Source organism: Manacus vitellinus, unplaced genomic scaffold, assembly GCF_001715985.3.
Source record: "Manacus vitellinus isolate BGI_N305 unplaced genomic scaffold, ASM171598v3 scaffold_57_pilon, whole genome shotgun sequence".
Lineage (NCBI taxonomy): Eukaryota > Metazoa > Chordata > Aves > Passeriformes > Pipridae > Manacus > Manacus vitellinus.
In genome coordinates this window covers 2,930,450-2,948,457 of record NW_021940666.1, presented here as the reverse complement: position 1 = coordinate 2,948,457, position 18,008 = coordinate 2,930,450, and the positions used below count along the sequence as shown (strand labels likewise).

General features: G+C 42.6%; 1 protein-coding gene across 1 annotated transcript; it reads right to left on the bottom strand.

Moving 5' to 3' along the window:
* Positions 1 to 569: 569 nt before the first annotated feature.
* Positions 570 to 10,008, bottom strand: LOC103757401 (acyl-CoA (8-3)-desaturase). The gene is given in 14 exon segments (XM_018081788.2): positions 570 to 1,158; positions 1,252 to 1,377; positions 2,032 to 2,111; positions 2,582 to 2,678; positions 3,277 to 3,374; positions 3,696 to 3,772; positions 5,120 to 5,180; positions 6,282 to 6,410; positions 6,581 to 6,682; positions 7,044 to 7,241; positions 7,913 to 8,023; positions 9,763 to 9,811; positions 9,813 to 9,846; positions 9,849 to 10,008. Coding segments are annotated over 14 exon segments (1,374 nt in total). The 3' UTR covers positions 570 to 1,106.
* Positions 10,009 to 18,008: the final 8,000 nt, after the last annotated feature.

Genomic DNA, 18,008 nt, shown 5'->3' with positions numbered 1-18,008 from the left:
GTCTTGGATTAAGACCAGCTTTGCATCACGACCAGTTCACGTGGCTGCTGTTCCTGCAAGCCAGACTTGCATAAGCAACTATCTAACTCTCCCCTTTTCCCTGCTTGCTTGTCCCACCTTCCTCACCTGATTTTATTTGTAATTCAAACTCTCAGCTGGGAAGGGCAGCTCTCTGACCCCCAAAACATCCCAGAGTGCTTAGAAACACAATGTGACTTTCTGAATAACCTCCAAAAATTAGTTGTGTTTGCAAAGCCTTGGAACTGAGGCTTCTCAGCCTTGCTCAGTCTGATATTTTACCTGCAACTTTTTATTTGGTTTAGCTGCAACAGCAACTTTTCTCTTTGACCAAAGGTCTATAGATAACTTATTTTACTTTTGGTTTATCTTTCTGTAGTATGATCTTTACATGGATAGCAGTACCAAGCAGTAAAATAAGAAATAGCTGTCTCTTAATGTATAGAATTGGTATAATAGTAGCAGCTTTGAGAAGTGAAGACAAAGAATGTGGCTTGAAAGAGTACAAGTCATTAAGTGTTTGAGAACAGTAATGGAAACACATTTACATTTATTTATTAATTTGTCAATTAATTGTTTTTTACATTTATTTATTCAACTGTGATCTGTAGTTTGTTATAACTTATTATGATTTAACCACGTTGCTGGAACAAATTCAAATTGCAATTTCAAGTAACTTCAAATAGGCAAATACTGTATTAAACATTAAACCTTCTACATGAGGAGAACCTAAGGAAACATGGTCAGAGGACTCTGACATGAAGTGAGGTGTGTGCATCTGCACCAGTCCAAAGTCTGACTTGAGCCCGTGCTCAGACTCAGAAATGCTCAGACATATTTAGCAAAGAGCTTCTCCCTGTTCTAACAATTCACCTTCTGCTTGCCCTCCCCACTCTTAGCAGATCTGAACCAAAACCCCAGGAAAGACCAGAAGTAAAATTCAGGCGGCTTCATCCCTATTGGAATGGTAATCCTTCAGTTCTTATTCATTCTGTTCTGCTAGAGAGTCCCTTGTGGTCCCTGCTCCTCAGCTCTGCTGGGAATGCAGACATGGCAGGTTCTGAATGGCACCACCAATCCTTGGCTTCTTATTTGTGCAGGTAGGCGTCGAGCCAGAGCTCTCCTGAGCTTTTCAGGGAACTGGGAGAGGGAGAGAGAGGACACATTGCTTAGAGGAGTGTCAGTGAGGGCCTCCTCCTGCAATCCTTCTGCCTTTTTGTGTGCTTCACTTACTGCACGATGTCTGCAAAGGCCGTGAGCAGGGGCTTGCACTGATACTCCAGACCGTGCTTGGCACACAGGGACTTCACCAGAGGGGCCACCTTCCAGTAGTTGTGTCTTGGCATTGTGGGGAACAGGCTGTGAACATGAGACAGGCAGGTTCTCTTCCAGTGCTCCATGAGAAATCCTGCCTTTCTCATGTCCACATCCATTCATACTTCTCAGGAATCACCCAGCTCGCACTGAGCAGGGTCTGTAGCTGCTCCCAGCTCTTCTTTCTTTTATGACTTATATGACTTTTCCTGCTTTTCCCCCTCTTTTTTTCCCCCCAGTTTGTCTCTAGCGTCTTCAAAACAATGTTTCTCCGAATTAAGTGCTGCTTATAGAAGAAACTACTTTCCCCCTGCCCTCTTTCCAGAATTAACCACCTTTGTAGCACAGAGAAGGAGGTGAGCCCATCCTTCTCATTCTCTAAAGTAACAGCATAAATAGTCAGCATAAGTGGGCTTAACTACTGTGGCACAGTATAAACAGGTGATGTAACATGGATATTTTCCCTAATCCTTACAAGCTACTACTTGAGATAGACCGTGTTGCTGCCCATGTTCCATTTTCACTTGTCATCCCTGTGATTTTCTTTAGGGGTTTCAGTCTTTTTAAAGACAAACTCATTGGTGCCCCACAACTATTTGTAGAATTCAGAGCAAAGAAGAGAAGGGAAAAGAAAGAGAAATAAAAAATAGTTTTAAATAAAAGGAGGGAAGAAAATTCCCTCTTCGTGTGTGCACTCACTGATGTTCAATCTGGAAGTTCAGATGCCCAGTGAACCAGTCATTGAAAAGTGACTGCTCAACATTGCACGTTGCCTGGAGCTAGAGGAGGGCAAAGAAAAGCAAAGTTAGTCCAGCTTAGTAACTGCAGCCTTTCTCATCTCTCTGAAGAGCACAGTGCACTGTGCTGCTCTGCTCTGTTGTTTTCTTTTAGCCTTAGCTGAGCTACCTCCAGCCAGGGATCATAACCATCCTGCAGCTTTGTCAGCCAGCAGATGTACAGACTGGCTAAACTGGACCATGGTAAAGCTAGGAGTTGGGTCTTGCAGAAAGTGAGGAGATGGGTGTGTTTAGGAACTGGAGCTGGGACCTGGGTTTGAGTTTAGATTGCCCATGAGTGTGTCATTGCTGTGCTCCTTTACCATTTCCATAAGTGAATCCATTACCCTGCTAACCTTCCCTGCCCAGTTGCCAGCAGGTTTCACCCCCAATGCCATAGGAGTCTTGCTTATCTTATGGTTAAAATTTGTACCTGTATTGCCACAATCCTTAAGAATAGAGAAATATTTTACCTGCGTAGACACCCAGTCCAGGTTCTTGTCGTAGTAAATATCCATAGGGATGTGGTTCATCTGGGAAACCCAGACAAACCAGCTGCTCTCCAGCATCCTGTGCAATCAGACCAGAGGGCAGAATCCAGCGTCAGGTGGGAGGGTTAGTGATGAGCCATTAAATAACAGCATAGCCAGACTCACAAAGACATGGCTGAACACCAGCCTTGCTAATCCAGCACCTGGAAGAACTTCCAAAACCTGGAAGTTTCATACTTCCTTTTGAAACTCATGATTATTTAATGTGTTTTAACACTGACATAGCTTGTGTGCAGCTTGTTTTATCTGCAGCCAAGGACCAAACTGATTAAAATCAGTGAAATGGTCCAAGTGGAGAGTGTGTTGTCCATTCAAACCTGGGTATTTGCAAGCCCAGACTAAGCTGTTTTAGTTAAATGTTCTCTTAACCCAACACCCAAAGCACTGAATGTATTTCTCAATTTGGTCAGCACCCAGTGAAGTCTCTTTGCTGCCACAGCAACCTAAAACTTGCCCTGGCAATTGAGCAGATGAGTGTTAGTTTAACTTTATGGAATTAAAACACTAAGCAAAAAATGAGGTGGTTAAGGGAGAATGTGGTAAGATAAGCAGAGGCAGACAAAGGCAGGCAGGTACAGATGGAAAGAATGTCTAGAGGAAAGCTAAAGAGACATCACCTGAATATAAAATAATATGCCAGGACACTCTTTATTTCTAATAATGATCCATAAATATAAAAGAATCTGATATAGAAGGTCATCATCCAGGCCAAGTCCTACCAAAAACAGAGACATCAAGAAAAGGAAAAAAAAAAAGTTAATTACTTTTCCTTAAGTCTTTCTAATCTTCATTTATATGTGCAAGAGAATAATTTACATTCAGCTTTTGTAGTTTTGGGTTTTTTTTCTGAATGGTATAATCTGAAGAAATTCAAGTTAACACAAGTTAATAATAATTTTTTATGGCTTGTATAAGAGATGAATCTGAGCCTTCACACCCAGTAAGGAGATTTTTATAGGCACAGCTTTTCCACAGAGCTCAGAAGATTGAAGGCCCCCAGCTGACCCCCTTTTGTCACACAAGGAGCAGTACTTACCACCCAATACCTTTTTGTGTAAGCAATGTAGAACGTATGCCAGTGGAAGTAGGTGGGAAACAGGAGTGGAGGAAGAGCTGTAGGGGAAAATCCATTATCATTGGGAATGTCATGGACTGAATGACTGGATCTGTCCACTGATCTGGTGGTGCTTACAAACCTCAGACTTCATTTTAGGCTTTTAGCTGGGGAACAGCCACAAGTGAGTATTTTGAGAAGTGGTTTCCAAAGCCCAAAGCTTATCTGGCTCCCCATTCTGCTGTACAAAGCAGGGAACAATGAGAATACACACGAAATCCCTCACCTACCAGGGATTTGGGGTTGGAGAATTAAAATATCAACCTTCCAAACAGACATCTCACTTGCAAAGAAAAACCCACAAAAACCCCACAGACTATTATTTAAATTTGAAAAGTACTGAAAGATGTGGTGTGATATCATAACCCAGAGCCTCTGTGGAGGATGTGGGAGATCAGAGATACGATCTCCTTCCTCAACCAGGCATCTTGGAATTGTATATCTGAGATATTCACACCTGAACTAACCCTGCTGTTTCTGTTAGCCAGAAGAGAGAGACCTGATGCTGCTGGGAGCAGTTCTTGCCTTCTTCAGAGGTTAAGGGTAAAAAAATAGGTGAAATTAGTCAAATCAAAGTGTCCATTTCTGCTGGGTTTTATGGTTCAAATTCATGCTGTCCATTTTCAAGCAAGAAGGAAACTTCAGATTATTCTGGAGAGAGGCAAAAGTTGATTATCACCTTGTCCCATGTTGAAATTGAGCTGCTTTGCAAAAGGAATAAAGCTTCATAAAGCTTCACTAGGGTGGGAAGAAGAGGGAAGAAGGACTGAGCCTGGAGATCAGGGCACCAATGGGAGAAATTCTGAGTTTTTCCCTCTCCTCTCTTTATATAGTTTATTAACCCTCATTATACAGCTCCCAAACAGCCCCTGGAGCCTCATCTCAACTTCCTTAATTAGGGAGTTAAGAGACTTTCTCCTTTTCTCTGTCCAAACAGCTGTATGTTTATTATTGCAAAGCCATACAATTTTAAGATGACCTGGTATAAGGATACCCTCCTACTTTTTCTACTCTGGAACAAACAACATTTGGCTAAAAATTCTCAAACCAAATCAATGTGTTTCAAGTCAAAAAGGGCACAGAAACCTGATCTCACACAGATAAGATAATTCAGGCTGGAAAGGACCTGAGGATCTTGGAGCAGCACCAGCTCTGAGGTAAGACCATTTGCTTGGGGTTTGATCCAGTCAAGTCTTCAGCTGTTCCAAAAACTAGGTTATTATGTTCTTTTATTGTGCTCTTTGACACAGGTACCTTCATTCTGCTGAATTTCTACAGGTCAAAAGTAGAATCTGCAAGCTCCATTAATACCCCTCATGGTATTGCAGGAGAATGGAGATACTCACTGATGAAGAAGTATTTGTGTTGGTGATTGTAGGGCATGTACTTCTTCTTTTTGATCCCAAGCTGTGAAAACAACCCAGAAAAACAAATTACTGAGTGGCAACTAGGAAATTTGCACAGCTAACTTGCTCTTTTCCATTTATTTTCCAGAGGCACGTTCTTGCAGACTTCCCACAAGCCTCATTCCTTCTGTCTCCCTCCTATTAGTTTACAAATATAATATTGTCTATAAACCCTCATTGCATTAATGTAGGGATTTGATGCCTTTATCCATTAAGAGATGGCGTGATCTGCAAGTTATGGTAAAAAGAACATTGAGCATGGACAGAGGTGAATTTTAGCTGATGAATTTATTGGTTTTACATTCTTGCCACATTCATAATTAATTTTGTGAGGAATTAGATATTTCAAGGCTAAATTGTATTATCAGTCAAAAATAGTTATATGTATTTTCTCTCATTTCCCCTCCTACTGTCTTCTGTGATTTTATGCACTTAAGTGACAGCTTCATGACGGCAAAGGTCTGCCAGGGAGAAAAATATTTTACTGCTGTAGCTGCTGTGACAGGGATTCAAGAACTGATGCAGATTTATAGCAAAAAGGGTTCAGTGCTCTTAGGTTGTCACTTCTGGAAGTGTCCAAGCACATCCTGTACGGTCAAATGACTTCTGCCCCACTAGAGCTACAGGAACAGCCCTGAGTTATTAACTCCTGCTGTTCCTATCACAGCAAGGCTTCTGCCTTCTGGCAGACACAGCCATGCCCAAGGCACTTGTATCTCTGAGCCTCTAACATTAATATAAATAGTAATATAAATATAATATAAAAAAGACCAACTGCAGACATGCTTTATATTAATGTTTACAGGTTATCTAATAATCATAAATTACTGAGTTGGTGTTCCAGGCTGTTAAGTTTCTATAACCATTAACAGTCCTTTTGCTGGTGGATTTTTCACCCTATGTGTGATGCACGTACATCATGTCTAATTTATTTACAACTTGTCAGCTGTTTAAGATATTCTTAAAGGGATTTAATGTGAACTATGAAGAAAGTAGACCCAATCTTTTTGCAGAAACTGCCATCACATCTCACTTTTAGATCTTTATGGTCCGGCATGGTTTTGTTGACTGAGGTGTTCTTCCCATACACACACACACTGACCTCCACTGAGAGTTTCTTCCCCAAAGTGAACAGGAAAGGGTGCATATCGATGTCAGGGTCTTTATGGAAGCAGTTGGGTTTGGAGTGGTGCTGGGAGTGCAGAAGAGTCCACCAATTGGCTGATGCCCCCTTTTTAAATGAAGAACAAAGTGTGAAAAGTATGATGCTTTCAGAGCCAGATTCTCCACAGTTCCCCACTTCCCCCAATGCTGAACAGAATCCCCCACAGAGTCTTCAGAATGCACATTTTTACAGGAAAACCATCCAATCTCAGCAGTTTTCCAGGGTCAGGTACTTACAATCAAGTGGCACATCACAAACTTGTGCAGCAAGTGGTTCCACTTGGTCTTCCTGAATACTGAAAGGTGTCCTAAATCATGTTGTAGCCACGAAGCCTGGACCTGGAAGAGGAAAAAGAAAACTTTGGGAGGGGAGAAGACCAGGATGGTGCCACATCCATCCTTTGCTTTGAAATGCCCAGATTTACTTCTCTGACAGCGCTCCAAAGTCACCATCAGAAAGGGACTATGAAATCCTGATGCTCTTAAGGCCTTCCCCAGAATATATCTCACTGAAAGGATGCCAGACTAAGTTTAGTGGGAGCCCCCCACATGCAGAATTTCTTATTTATATCCATATAGTTGTTGTCTTCCTATGACAAAGGAGGACTTGTGCCAAGTCAGGAAATGAAGGACTAGGAAATGTAAGTGGATGAAAGGTGATGGAAGTCCTTGTGCACATTCTGTGGGCTCCGTTGCTTACCTGGGAAATTGTCAACACGAGCAGGGAGACAACAAAGGGCATTAAGGATGTCCCAAAGTAGAAGAGAATGAGCCAGGCAGCAGAATCCAGCAGCAGGATGTGAGCGAGGTGCAGGAAGAAGAAAAGCTGATTTGGCTCCATAAGTCCCGTTTTCTCGACAGTATCACGCAATTCCCGGAAATCTTTCACCAGCATTTCCTGGGGAAAGCACCAGGGTTATACATTCTCTGGTTTTAGATGGCACTGCAGCCTCATAACCCAAAAAACAATTGAGGAAAGAAAGAGCAAAGGCTCTGGCTAAAAGGGCAAGACTTGGGCTTGCACACAAATAAACTATTCACGGCTCTCTTACAGATTCTCTGTGTCTTTGCCAAGGTGCACAGAGCAAAGAAGCCATCCCAATTTCTGCATCCCAATTAGCCCCTAAGGCTAATCTTTGGTGCTCCTTCCATCATCTCCTTGGCAGGGGGAGAGTAGCACAGTAGCTCAGGTGGAGGTTGTGTGTAGTAGAATTGTAGTTTATATGCATGAGCTTCACATGCCACCTTGTGGTAGGTCTTCGGATTAAATCATTCCTCTTAATTTACATCGTCATTTTACCCTTCCCAGGATTAACAGAGAGTTAAACTCCTCTATTAAAAATCTGCACCTCCAGCCCAGCTGGCCCCCAGCTAAACAGGAGTTACTGTGATAAGAAAAAAATAATCTTCAGGAATCTCATTCTCAACCACAGATTGTGGATTTAATCTAATATTCATCTGTGGTTTCTAAGTGGTAGCACAAAAATTGGGAAGATACAGAAGAACAAGGCCTAATCTCAGAGTATCTTTTTAATCTGTCTTTGATCTGGTTTTTGAGGACAGACTTACATTTTTAGTGGGCTCAATACTGGGTTGGTCTGGTGCCAGCTCCCCAATCTGCAGTGGCTTCAAGTACTTGCTCACCAGCACCTTGTCTACATGGAATGCCACAAAGGCATCCTGCAAATGCACGAGAGTAAAAAAAGAGGTAAGAAAACCAAATTCCAGGTGACAAACCCCAACCTGCTGTGCAGACATTCCCTGTGGAGGAACCACAATAGCAAAGATCATTTATCTTCCTAATTCATCAAGCTTTTGCGGCCTTTGCCTTCCTGTGTTTATCCTAAGCTCTTGAATGAGATCTTATTTCAGAAAAGGGCTCATATCCACTATTGCAATTAATGCAGGTGTACAGGCTTCACAATACAAAATTAAATGAATCTCCACCATATGCCTAAATCAGTCTTGTGCAGTGTCACCCTGACTAATATTGTGGCATTAATTATCCTCATTTTACCATCCCTCATGTTTCTTTGCTAACTGAGCCCCTTCTGTGTTTTTCATCCTCTCCTGAGTTGCTACCTTTCCTGGCTTTCGGCTCTTGATTCAAATCTTCCAGTCAACAAAGATAATTTCTTAATTTTTTCCTGAGCCTCTAACATCCGTTATATGTGGAAAATCAGGAACTATTTGTCTGGGGATTTTTTTTTTCTTTTAAAATACGCAGCAAAGAAGCAATCACATTTGTCACATCTTTGTCTAGATGTTAATTTACCACTATTTTCTACTCCTGCACATACTAAAAGGCAAGAACTCCAAGGAATTTCCTGAATGGTTCTGTGTGTGTTTACCACAAGTTTCCATGGCATTAAACAAACAAGACAAGGAAACCTGATGAGCAGAAGTCTTTTTACCCACGCACCAACTCCCATCCTTGGACACCTCTTAACTGGCTACTTCTTTTCATTTTGTTCATCCCAAAGGTCAGAAGGACCACAAGCAATAACTACAGAAGCTTTTCCGGATGCCAGCCTGGAAAAGCACTGCTGTCTTTGCTTTCCCTCCAGCTTATGCTGGGGGGCATTTAGGAGGGATAGAATTTAGGAAGGGTGTTTCTGGAAGCAGCTCCTGTGGCAGCTTTCTCACCTTACCCTGGCTGTGAGCAATCACTGCAGCTCACAGTAGTTGCACAAGCAAGATCAGGAGATAAAAGTAATCCTAAAGGTTTAAGAATTGTAGAACTAGATAAAACTAGACCAGGTTGCTCAGTCCTGGCCTTGAACATTTCAGAGATGGGGCAGCCACAGCTTCTCTGGGCAACCTGTGCCAGGGCCTCACCATCCTCAAAGTAAAAATTCTTCCTTACATCTAATCTAAGTCTACTCTCTTTTAGTTTAAAGCCATTCCTCTTTGTCCTGTCACTCCAGGCCCTTGTCCAAAGCCCCTTCCCAGCTCTCTTGGAACCCCTTTAAGACTGGAAGAGGCTTTAAGGTCTCCCTGGATCCTTCTCTTCTTCAGGCTGAGCACTGCCGGCTCTCCCAGCCTGTTTCCATAGCAGAGCTGCTCCAGCCCTCGGAGCATCTCCATGTCCTCCTGAGAACCGGTTCCAGTACCTGAAGGGGCTCCAGGAGAGTTGGGGAGGGACTTTGGACAAGGGCCCGGAGGGATGGGACAAAGGGGGAACGGCTTTAAAGTAAAAGAGTCTCGACTTGGATCGATGCCGTTCCCCCGAGGGCTGTCTCTCCTCGTTTTTGCGTGTCCCCAGCACGGGGCTGGAGAGGCTCGCACGGGGCAGTGACGCTTCATTCCCCCGACCCTGCCCCATGCCCTGAGCACCCCTGCATCCCGCAGTCGCCCCCCCAGGCCCTCCCTGCTCGGCCCCCAGCCCGGGCGCCCCGCCCATGTCCCGGCACCCTCACCGTGGCGTCCTGCCCGGCGTGGCTGACGAGCAGCCGGGCCCCTCCCGGGCCTCCGGCAGAAGTGGCTGATGTCGAACACCTTCTGTCGATCACCAGCCAGCGCTCCTGCGGGGCCGGCCCCCGCCCGTTCCGCTGCCCGATCTCCTCCCAGGTGAAGCGCCGCAGCCCCGCGGTGTCCCCATCCCCGTCCCTATCCCCGTCGCCATCCCTATCCTGCACCGCCCCGCCAACCCCCAGCCCTGTCATCCTCCCTCCTTCCCTCCTCCCTCCCGTCCCTCCAGCCCGGCATCCCGCTCCGCCGTGGCATTTAAGGGTGGGATCCGCCCCGGCCCTCCCGCACCCCCTGCCCCGCCTTTCCCCAACTTCTCCAGGAGCTCTGACTGCTCCGAGTTGGGTTTGTCCCCAAAACATCGCCCTTTCCCTGCCCCGGTTCTGCACCTCCAGAGCATCCCCAGCATCCAAAGCCCTGCAGTACCTATAGGTGGGGGGTACCTGACTACTTGAGGGGGAGAGGTCTCAACAAGCTCATCCTGTTCCCAGGACTGGCTCAGACAGGGAAGACTTCCCTTCAAATACACCCCTGATTAACCAGAAATGTGATATTACTCTGCAGTTTAGCTTTGATGTTACAGTCCCTGAAACCCTTGGATGAAACATGAATTAAGCACATTCTTATGCACAGTTAAAAAAATCCCAACCAAAACACACCAATTTCAAGGAAACTCAGTATTATATTTAGCACCTGATGAAACCCAGTATTTCTCTATTTCCAGTTCTCCAGCACTCACAGCAAAAAGGGAGCAGAGAGCAGGGGGTTCCACGGAGCAGTAATAATCCTTGGAGCTTGCACTGGATGCTTCTGTCACCTGGGATAAACCTGGGATGGCACACACTGAATGTTGTACCAGATTCTGATGGGAGATTGTGAAACTGCTTTTTTTTAACCCCCTCCGTGCCCCTTTCTTGTTTGTAAAATTATAAGTAAACTATTAACTTGGGGACTCCAAGAAATGAGTACTAATTGCAAAACAACACTTGGTTCTACTTTTCCTATATTCCTAAACAGTCACAGCATCTACATAATCTTCTGTTTTCAAAACAGACCACAATCTTGAAAATATAAAGCTGTGATTGAGTCGATGATTTCTTTGTTCCATAGAAAACCACATGTTAAAACCCACATCAGCAGCAACCCAGATGGAGGAGCCCACAATTAGGACAGAGTTTTCAAAGTGTGTGATCAAAGCTGGAGTTAGTTTATCTGAGTTACTGTCTTTGATGATTAGTTTGAATTAATTCCTTTACATTTATAACATTTCTCACACATCTGCTTGCCTTTTTTTTCCTCAGTGCTCATTTGCTCTTGAGTCTGCTTGGGCTGGTAAAGCTCTCACTCAGTAATGATTCTGCAGTTTAGATTTCAAGTAAGGAATGCTGATGCAAAGAACCAAGAGAAATCTCATCTAATTATCACAATTAAATTGTTTACACAGTGTTTATGGCTCCTCCCCTTTATAGGAAGATGTGAAAGTCCTAAAGCTGGTTTCTCAACACAGCTCCCAAAGTCAGCCAGTGCAATAAGATGCCTTAAAAAAAGGTTTAATAGCTTCTATCATCAAACTGTTTCTTTGCTTCTCCCCTGTAGGCAGTCAGGAAGCACATTTTCCTTCTCGTTCCTGGGCTTTGGCATCCCTTTAGGGTTACATTTGGTACTTTTTATAGAATATGTTTTTATAACATTTGAGGTAAGCCACCTCCTGCCCACCAGCATGCACCTTTGGAAGGGCAGCACAACTTGTTCCTTTTAGCTGCCCTCCTACACTGAATACTCAATTTTGAATACCCAGCAGAAAAGGAGGAAGGATTCAGCCCCTCCTTGGCCTGTGTTCATACCTCCTTAGCTACTTCATAGAATCATTAAGGTTAGAAAAGACTTCAAGACCATCAAGTCCAACCTTTCTCTGATCCTAAAATCCTGCACGAAGGTAAAAAGCTCCAGTGACATCACTGAGAGATTTCCGTGTTTTTCCCCACCTCTCCAAGTGGAGATGGAGTGTGTTTCTCGATGGCCAGGACAATCTAACAGCCCTTTATTAATCTGCTCCACAGCTCTTGCATTAAGTCCAGCTGCTCACTTTTCTACTGGAACCCCACATTAAGCTAAACTCGAGCATTTCCAGTATTGCAAGCAGTGGTGTTTTGCAATCTATCTTTTCACAATCAAGATCTCAGCTGCTAAAAAGATAACTATCAAATTCTGACTTGACATCTACCTGATATCCACTTGTTCTCTCACACATCCCACGTTTTTATGCTCTAATCCATTTTTCTTCTCCTTGCAGCAGGGTGAAGTGGGCCAAACCTGCATGATGGTTCCTTCTTAAACATTTGTCTTAATAAATATGTCATCAAGCCTAAATTAAAAAACCTAGATATTTGGGGCAAGGCTAAATGGATCTTCTGTGCAGGTTAAAATCTGATTTTTCCAAACTGAGCTGTTACACCTCCTAAGTGATTAATACATTTGCTGCTTTTTTCACTGTAACTCAGTAAAATCTTTTTAATGGGTTCATCTTTCATTACAGTTTATGGGCAGCAGTAACAGCCTCAGTAAAAGGTGATTCTGTGACTTCCAACAATATAAGAAACCAAGGGATGTAATCAGAGGTAACCCAAAGTCTCCATAAAAGGAGAAAAAACGCCACACAAAGCAAAAAAACCCCAACAAGCCAACCAACAAACAAAAAACACAAAACCACAAAAATTAAAGGAAAAAAAAAGGGGGAAAAGGAGCACTAATTAAGCTGAGCAACCTAGAACAAAATATAAATAAAAATATAAATAAAAGAAATTATTCATAATGAAGAACTAAAATAAATTATTAATAAAAATACAGTATATAGGAGGAAAATGCAAATTGTGTCCATAAGTAATTATTTGCAGCCTGTAACTCCTGTTCCTTCTTTTTCTTTTCTCATTCTTCTTGCTCATGTGGTGCAACTTGTCAGAAGGATGTTCTCTGTTCATTCCTCATTCAGAGCAGGATCTGTGATTCTCTCCTTGGAGTTCAGAGCATCAAGCTGGAAAAAATGCCATGGTGGGGACTTTTGAGGGTCTTAATATTCTACTGAGGACTTGGGATGTGGGACTGTTCAGCCAAACTGGTGCTGTGGGTCAGACCCTGTGATTTCCATGGGTCTGAAAGAATTTGGGTTCTCCTTTAAGGAACATCAGGATGTTCCCCATGGCCTTTTAATATGTGAAGGGGACATAAGGAAGACAGAGAGACACATTTTTCTAAGACGTAGTCACAGAACAAGGAGCAACAACTTTAACCTGAAAGAGGGTGGGTTTAGACTAAAAATAAAGACTTTTGTTGCAATAAGGGTGGTGACAGTGGAACAGAGAAATTGTGGATGCCCCATCATTTTTGTTGTCAATCAAGCTGACAAATGCAAATTTGTGTGGAATTATGACAGAATATCTCTTAAACTCTTTATAGCTCTCATTAAAGTTGATTACTAGAACTTTGCACAAGTCCTCAGAGGTGTCACACCATCTGCATAAAAGATGAATCCATATTCCCCTCCAGTTCGAAACATCACAACTCTTGTTGCTTCCTGGGACTGATTGATGACCAGAAGAGTGTCCCTCTTCTGCTGTAACTTGAATACTGTGTTTTAGGGAAGAGCACTAGTGTTATGTAGCTTAATCTGAACTCTTCTAGAGCCACAAGCAGAGTCACATTTTGGAAGAATAACAATGACCTTTAGGAAATTTAGAAATTCTTCATTTCCTTTTGTTCAAGGTCCTGAATGCTGGTCTAGAAAAGACTCAGGTGAGTAAGGATTGGATAAATAGTGTTTTAGTGGAGCAGCTGATGAGGCCCAGAGTTGATGCCAACCCTATTCTTTATGGATGTTCCCCATTATTTGGGTGTGCTCCCCTAGTTTTAACCAGCACTGGGTTCAGAGGTTGTTGGTAATGCCACTGAAAGTAGTTTGTTTGTAACCCAGTGGAGGTCAGTAAAGAGGCAAAGGATGTGTGAAAAACCTGGAATTTCAAAGGAAAAAACCCAGTGTATTTTGACTGAAAGATTTCTTATGCTTATACCGTGTAAGTTGTGTCTGCACATCACTCAGGATGGGATGAAAAAGGTTGTGCTGCCCTGTTTGCATGAGACATCTGAGCTGAAACACGAGGTTTTACAGTAGGGATGGAAGGGAGGCACTGGCAGAACTGTATCCTTGCATCTTCTCCTGATGTAACCTGTTCTTTCACAAGAGCAGATCTTATCACTGCCCCTCAAAAAGCATCAGCATATGACTCAAGGTTTGCAGCACAGACTTGCTGAATAGAAAGTTATATAATCTGATTTTTCTATCACACCACACACCCTTTTTGGCCAGTAGAGCTGATTATATCCTGTTTTGGCTGCACCCACAGTCGTGGGCTGTGTGCCTAAACCCCTTGAAGAAATTATGGAAACATATAGAGCCATTCTCCCACTATTTTTCCTCACTTTTAACAACTCAAACTTGCTTTTCTAAGCACCAGATGACCCTATTTCCATCTAAATCAAACCAGAAGTTCTCTGTCACAAATTCAGGGCTGAGGAGGCACTAAATATGCAACTCTGCATGTCTGAACAAGGCAGGTACGAATGTCATGAAGGAGAAGCTTCCAGGGAAACTCAAAATATAATTGAGGCTCACTTGAGCCAAGCTATGAATACAAGAATAGGGGAGAGAAGAACAAAAACTACAAAGAGTATGGCTTCCTGGGGTATATCAGCAAGGAATAACTTCTAGTTAATGGGATAAATGGAAAATAAGCTGAGAAAGGTGCTGTGTACAGAAGTTATGGAGGTGTCTATGCTCATGTGCTTAAAGTTGCTGCATAATGGATTTTGTAATCCTGATGGGGAAGTGATTTCTCTCATCAGCCTTGTTTCTCACACCTCAAACTTCATCAGGCGTGACAGCAATTACCTTGCTTCTACAGCAGAGGACAGAAAGGAAAGTCCTAATAAAGGATCACATACCACCTCTACATCGAAATGACATAAAATGAAGTGCACAATCACTTAGTCCCACAAGGGAGCATTAGGTAGCAAATTCAGCAGCTGAAAGCTTTATCAGTCCACATAACTTTCCCTGGTGTTATCCTCGTCCATTTAGAGAGCAGCTGTCATACAAACACCAGAAAATCAGTGAAAGTACTTCACAACCAAAGTATTTCAAATTTGGTCCTGTGAAGAACTGAAAACAGAGTTAAGGTTATGCCAATTATTTGATTGATATCCAAATATACCAGTCCTTCTCCCCCTGCAAAGACAGACGCCCCTACTTCATTTTAGAATCACAGTGAACAGGATTTGGCCTGGTTTTGGTTTAACCCCTTTGATTTTTCCTACAAGGCCAAATATTTAAGTTTAGACTCATCATACCTCGTTTAATTGCCAAACTCCAGTTCACTGCCTGCATTAGGAGGCCAATTAGACTCTCCTTGGCCAGTGCAATGAGATAAACAATTTGAGTGGATGATTTGTAGGTTTAAATTGAATATGGAGGTTTAGATTGGATATTAGGTGGGAATTCTTCCCTGTGAGGGTGGGGAGGCCCTGGCACAGGTTGCCCAGAGAAGCTGTGGCTGCCCCATCCCTGGAAGTGTTCAAGGCCAGGTTGGACAGGGCTTGGAGCAACCTGGGCTAGTGGAAGGTGTCCCTGCCCATGGCAGGGGGTGGAACTGGATGATCTCTTTGCACTGGATGACCCCTTTACATGTAACACTGTCCTCTGTGCTCAAAAGGGTCAGGGAGAGCCTGAAATCCCTTAGGAATTCTTGTCTCCTCCAGATAATCCTGTATCACATCATAGCTGAACTGACCTCTCACCATCCAGTTCCCTGACATTTTAAGTGTACCTGGAATGTTCTCAGCTGATTTCCACTTTACATTGCCAATCTGTGGGGGAGATAGGGATTAATATTGCATAATTTCTTAGTTCTATATATCATAACCATAATTACTTCCTTTCCTAATCTGCAGAGAGTGATGTTCTGCTGAAGAGAATATTTGGAAAAGGCCAAAGGAACAGCCTAGAAACTCTAAATACGTTGGAATTATGAAGGAAAAGGAACAAAATCAATGTCAAATTATATGGTATAGAATTATGAAAGGAAAGGGCCAAAACCAATCTCCAATTACCTGGTATAGAAGGTGAAACGTGGGTTTCATGAAAGTCAGCAGAGAGATTTCATGAGAGTTATGTTGCCATCACACCACTGGCAAGGATGGGGAAAGACAGAAAAACCTGGAATAATTTGGTTGGAAAAGACCTTTAAACTCATATTCTTAAAGCAAATCTAGAGAGAAACTTGCGACAGTGTCCACAGTAATTACACATTTTCTCCTGGAAAGGAAGACAGAGAGGGACATTCCTCATTTTTATACCACTGCACCCCCTCTTTTTCCTATAAAAGAGAGGAACTGTGGACTCCAAGAGTTGAAGAAGCACAAGGAGATGAAGAAGTGCGAGGAGCCAGCAAGGATTTCCTGCACATTATAGGCTGTGTCCACACTCAGATTTACAGACACTGTTTGTAGAAAGCTTTGTCTGCTGTTAGTACTTGGAGAAAACTGGTCATTCCAAGCTAAAGATCCACCCAACCTTCCCATCTGAGGTGTGTCAGCACGTCCAGACAAGTCACAGCAGGAAGAAGTGAAAACACGTTGCAAAACACCCCAAATTAGCTCCCTGAGAAGTCTCTTCCATAACACGTGGGCAGAACATGTGTTTCACTCACTGGGGCTCAGGAGAAGAACTTCCTTTGTATTTCTTTGACCTTAAAGGCTCCTACAGGGAGCGACACAAATTCACATTGTTCTCCAAAATTTAAATATATACGTATAAATTACTGTTGTATTGGTTCCTGACTTTTCCTTTGGAGAAAAATACTACAAACATCATCTGGAAATCTGCTTGGTTCTTTTATTTTCTGATAATATGATCACCACAGCATTTCTCTGACCTACAAAGTAGCCCTCTCTCTTCAATTTTAGTTAATCATTCTGTGGAACAGGCAATCAGCACTTTGCACAGCCATCTAGAAGAGATTTCCCCAATCTTATACAAGACCACTACATTTTTTCTGTCACTACTGATCCTTCCTTGACTGATATTTGTTTCTTTCTTTTCCAGAGATGCACCAAAGCACTTGGTTTGTAGATATTGTTGCTCTAGGAGAGTTCAGATATAGTAAATGAATTAATTACCTTAGCTTTAGCTGTCTTCAAATGCTTAATCTAAATGGTTTATGTATTCTTGCTCTGTAATCATTTAAGCAAATGGACAGCATAAATTACATCTAGAGGTGATTATCTCACTCTGTTGACAAGAAAACTTAGGAACTATCTTGGACTAGATGCCTGACTTCATAAAGCTGGACAACTTAATGAAGTTGTTCAGTGCTTGCGTTGATAAGTTTTTTTCTAAAAAGTCACTGCTGGAGGCAGCACAACTTTTAAATTTAAAGAAAACTAAAGTACTTGAGATCTAATTATCTTTTCTTTGTGTTCCTTCCATCTGTTATGGGCAGTGACCAACTTACCTCTCATCTTCTCTCTCATAAGTGAAATAATAGAGTTCTTTAAGGAACTGCACTTGCAGAAAAAGTCTGAAGAAGCAATTGAAACAGAAAATTAAACAACTAAAATAACCTCTTGCAGAATTCTCTCTTACAATCAGCTTTTACAATCTCCTCACCTCTAGGAACGAGTCTAAATGATTCTCCTTTATTCTCCCCAAGGGAGACAGAAACTAAAATCAAGTTATTCAGCCAGTCTCAACTGAGAATTGGTGTTTTCCACACTAAGAATTGTCTTACAAAATCCCAGACACCCACTCACTCTGTGAGAACAATTTACTGACTTTTATTTGAGGGAAACGAGGGGGAGCAAAGCAGAGGAGTATAACTCATCCTGTCACTTCAGAGCATTATCAAGATTAAAAGGGAGGAACTATATTTTGTAGCTGGACCAGTTCCTTGCTCAATCTGTACCCAGTACCAACTGGGTTACCTAATTCCCTTGTTTCTCTTGGAGTGAATGGATCCACATTACGTCATCCTTTCTTCTAGGGTCTTCTTCCTTCTGCTTCCCTGCTAAGGGGAAAGAAAAAGAAACCTAAACCACACAATCATTCTTGCTTGCCAAACAGAATTTATCTAAAATAATCCATAAATTA